The sequence below is a fragment of the Antrostomus carolinensis genome, unplaced genomic scaffold (assembly GCF_000700745.2).
Source record: "Antrostomus carolinensis isolate BGI_N321 unplaced genomic scaffold, ASM70074v2 scaffold8308, whole genome shotgun sequence".
Taxonomy (NCBI): Eukaryota; Metazoa; Chordata; class Aves; order Caprimulgiformes; family Caprimulgidae; genus Antrostomus; species Antrostomus carolinensis.
Genome location: NW_010332236.1, coordinates 43,216 through 47,893, shown reverse-complemented (window position 1 = coordinate 47,893; position 4,678 = coordinate 43,216). Strand labels below are relative to the sequence as shown.

General features: G+C 36.6%; 1 protein-coding gene across 1 annotated transcript in view; it reads left to right on the top strand.

Moving 5' to 3' along the window:
* The window catches only part of KIAA0232 (KIAA0232 ortholog), a 49,057-nt gene that overhangs the window by 10,002 nt on the left and 34,377 nt on the right, over positions 1-4,678 (top strand). The window contains 2 exon segments of the mRNA XM_029086337.1: positions 4,660-4,676; position 4,678. The exon segment at position 4,678 is cut by the window's right edge and continues 111 nt beyond it. Coding sequence (XP_028942170.1) covers positions 4,660-4,676; position 4,678 — 18 coding nt within the window.

Here is a 4,678-nt window from a genome sequence, read left to right as displayed (position 1 = left end):
CTCTTGTTGCATGCCTTCTGGAGAATATAAGCTGAGTTTGTGCCACTGTTCTCCTGTTTTCTTTTGAATTGTCTTGCATATGTATTATCTCATCATCTTTGTCTCAGTCTGAGGCAGCCTGTGAGGAATGTCTGAGATGATCCTGGCCCATTAGACCTTTCTCATTATTTATAACGAGATGCAACGTCTCTTAAAATTTTTGCAAAAGCCATTATGAAAAGGTCTGTATCCCTGTGGCTCTAAGCGCAGCTCTTGAGAGTTTTTCCTGGATCTCAGTTTAGGAGAAGTATATTTTCAGGGAAGATCACTGAAGGTATTTATACAGCCTGCTTGCTGAATAATTGTAAAGATGAAATATTAATGTGATCTGTTGCAGTTTTCCAGAAATTCTCCATTATGAGATCCTCGTAGAGATAGTGAGGACGTGTTCCATTTTGGATATAATTTATGAGCATTTTCTTCCCTCCCTATCCAAACATCTGAAGAGTTGATTTTTGAAGTTCTTTGAGTAAGTTATTGGAAAAGCTTTCTTGCAGTGCACAACAGTTCATACCTGTCTATATGAACATTGAATTTAACTAAACATCACTGCTGTAAAAACTGCTGCTGCCAGAAGAGACCAGGGCTGCCGAACTACCCTGGATTTTCATTATGTCAGGTTATGTAGTCTTTGTTTGTATTTATTCACTGTGAACCTTGATAGCTGTCACTAACTTAAGATGTACCGATGACAGACTTCAGCAGGGAAATTTTGTGGACTACATGTTGATATTCAGGAATTATTTTGGGTGTGTTTGCGGAGAGAGGAAGTGAATGTGAGTGCCTTTAGAGAATGCTGCTTGCTTGAGTTGAGACTATTCTGTCTCACAGGCAGAGTAAAGATCTGCAAATTGTGTAGTTCAGTCAGAACGTTTTGGGGTTTGTGGTGTCTGGTACAGTCCTTGACCTTGGTATAGCAGTTGTTTTGAGTCATCTGTCTTTTCCTGCTTGTGACCTTCTTTCTAAGGGAAGATGGCAAATGCAGTCACCTTTCACTCTGTCCATATGAGCATTCATTCTGTTACTCCCTTTGGCCTGTCCAGTAATTTGATGATCCCTTTAATTGCATTTGAGCATCTTTAAAAGTTTTTTTTTAAGAAAAGTTTCTCCTACAGCTTGGTAGAGGAGTTTGCAGACCAGTGCCCCAGTTTAGAATGGGCAGACAAAATTTAATCTTTATGTACTGCACTGGGCAGGAACTGGCCAGTCATTCTATAGACATACAACTTCAGACTATTCATGGCCAAAATGCCGATCAACTGTTCTACTGAGTCTTTGGCAAATGTTTGCCCCTTTTAAAAAAAACTGTGGGTAATTTTTCTGCCTTTCCTTGGTGATATCTCTTAATTTATTAACTAAGAATTACAAGAAGGCAAAACTGTTCACAGATGTTACTCGGTCTTGGAGGAGTAACATACTGCTTGCATACCTCAACAATTTTGGGGATTCTTTTCATATTAGATGATCTTGTCTGGATGTTTGGGTTACTTCTTTTGATGGTATCCTTTGAGTTAGATTCTTAAAAGGAGAGACTCTGTGAGATTATTTTGTATTTGAGTGATTATGGCACCAAATGCTTATTTTTTGTATGAAGTTGTTACTAGAACTTGTTTGTTGAAGCAGCACGTTTTGGCTGGCCAGCAGTCACTTTTATGAGAGCAAGAAATGCCAAGCTGGTAATAGTGCTTGAATAGCAACTGGTTTGTGCTGAAATTAAAATGCTCAAAAAAGAGAAGTTCTTCAAAACTCTGTGATTCAGATTCAGATTTTTTTTTTTAATGAAAACATTCTTTTATGAAACATTCAGTGATCACTGAACAGAATTGTGAAAATTCAAAGTTATGGTAGAGCTATTGCATTAAAATGAGCATTATCATATGATCTCTAGTTCTGTTAGGAAGCAAAGGTAAATGAAGGCATCTAGTAGCTGAAGATGTGAAATAACAAGTGTGCTTGCCTTCATTGTGCATACAGAATATTTTGTTGAACTGTTTTCTTTCCTCTTTGTTATGGACTTAATATTTTCCAGTCTAAGGAGTAAACCTACTAATGGGCTCTTGACCACTGGAGACAAAGAAAAATAATGGTGAAAAAAGCAAGAGATTAATTTAAACCATTTGAAACTACTGGATTGTCTTTTTTTCCCCCCCATCAATTTAGTCATCATAAAAGCAGAATACCACTTTGTTTGTGTGTCACACCTCACAAACATGAGGTTTGTTCTACAAACTCATCCTCTAGAGAATATGACATTTTCTTGTTTTTTACCTGTTCTACTGTAATGCCTAATTAGTGAGTTTGTTCAGCAAAAAAAATTTCAAAACCTCAAGTTTTCAACAGTTTTTTTTTTCCTTTAAAACTTAAAAGTGGTGATGTGAAGCACTGGCAGCCAGGTGTGACTGAAAGCCATATGTTCAGAAACAAATTTTCTGTGTATTGTCTAAAGAGGTAGAAAGGAGGAGAGGATTCTGCTGGAGGCCTGTCTTCAGTTGCTGCATCCTACAAGATGGGCTGTGTTGTTCCCAGGGAGCACAAACGATGGGCTTACTCAGGAAGGAGGGATGAGATCGTGGTCCATGCAGCTCTGTGGTGGGTGTCTGAGGGCGTTTAGCCTCCCTTCCCCCATTTAAAAAATTGGATATTTGTTGTAAGGATTAAATTTTTTAAAATAGAAAAGTGTCAAAGTTTGTGAGAAGTGTCAGATATTTTTCAAATTATGTATGTGGAGAACTGAATGAAATGCTTTATAAATATCTGTAAGCATGAAGGTTCCTCCTGCTCTGCTGTGCTGACAGACTGCTGGCACATGTGGCCAGTAAAGCTGCTCTCACAGAGGTTGGCTTTAATGTACCAGTACAAAGCAAAGCTTTGCTGGCACAGATAAACTGAGTACTTTAATATATAGCATTTTTGTAGTGTTTTCCTAGTGTAGATGTTGCCTTAATCAACTTTCTACCTCAAAGCAGAATAAAAGGTGTTAACTCAGTGCACATATGCTGGTGTGCCTGGATTTTCATTTTGAGTAACGTATTGCAAATGAGTGTGGAGTTCTTCATTTGTAATTGTGCCCATGTGGATGAGCAGGGCGGGCTTTGGAAGTTGGGGGGGGTTAGATGGGTCTCATCAGTTTGTGTACTTTCATGTGGATATTGGGAAGAGTTAGTGCTCTACAGCCTCAGTGTATATAAAAGAAATACATAAACTATGATTGTGGAAAAGACTTATAAATGTATTTTTTTAAAAATAGAGTGTAGACGTGCACTGTCCATTGAACCTATTTTCTGAGAATTTTGTTTTTCCCATTTTTTCTACTATTTCTTTCTCTTTGTCCTTCTAACAACAGAACAGTAGCCTGTTCAAATTTGTTTTAAGTGAACTGCTGGCATCTTGCTCAAGTAAAAGGAAAAACAGAGTGACTGGTAGGTTTTGTTCTTTCAGAACTAAATCCCTTTCTCCAGTTTTGGTGATCAAATAAGACTTTAAGAAATAAATTCAACAATTGACTCTTTCCTGAAGGACTTGGTCATGTAAATTCAGAAATGGCAGCCATTTCAATGGCTGCTTCTGAAGGTGATTGGTCCCTCTCCACCCACTTTTTTCCCCCATATTATTCTTTGATTGCACAGAGACAACTAGTTTCCCTGACAACTTGTTTTTACTTAATTTTGAAGCCATGGGGAATCGTGAGTTGTTACAATAAGGCTAGGCCTTAGCCTGGATTTCACTAGAAGCAGTAGCAGATAGATTGAAAAGGTTGAAACAGGTATGTTGAAGAGCATCAGGTGTTTGTGGATCTTTCAGAAGAAGATGATTTTAGACCAACTACGTTAAAAGACATTAATGATTATTTTCCTGCTAACCAAAATATTTCTTTGATGAGATGAACACAGGAAATTGTGTATATATGTGAATGGACAGCGAAGAATAAGCAAGTCTGACAATAAATTTTGTAAATTCTGAAAAGTGATACAAAGCAGGTGCTATGTATCTTCAGATTATTACATATAATACATTAGCATTTTTCTTTGATTTTTATTGTTCTTTATCAGATATTCTTACATGTATAGGAACCACCCCCCAGTGTTTACTTTTCTTCTGAAATGAGTTCAGGTTCATTTTAAGATAGGCACTGCTATATCTAGTCATAATGGTGTTCATTGTGAAACTGAATTGAAGGCTTTGGGATCTAACATTGCATTTTCTTCTTTTGGCTTGTTTAACTTTCTCTTAAGTTTGATCCTAACTCTGAACTACTTGCTTTTCATCCTTATTCTTTCAGAGATCAGTCAAACTCTCGTAACATATTTTGTGTAAATTACAGTAATACATACAACCATAAGTTGGCCATAAAATTGTCTTTATGGATATACTTTGCAGTTGGAAAACATTGCAGTGAAGTGAGTAACCTCCATGTCCTGTGAAAAATATATGTGATTTTCTGAATAGTAAGTGCAAGTTTTCTGTAATCAAACTCATCTTTAATTTGGCAAAAAGAATTTTTTAGTAGATAGGATGAGGTTTTTATTATCAACAGTATGTTATTTGTAATCCTGTTCTGCTGTAGTACTGAGATATTAATGTATTTTAAATAATGTGATTTTTAAAAAATTTTTATTTTAGGAGAATGACATCTTCCTGG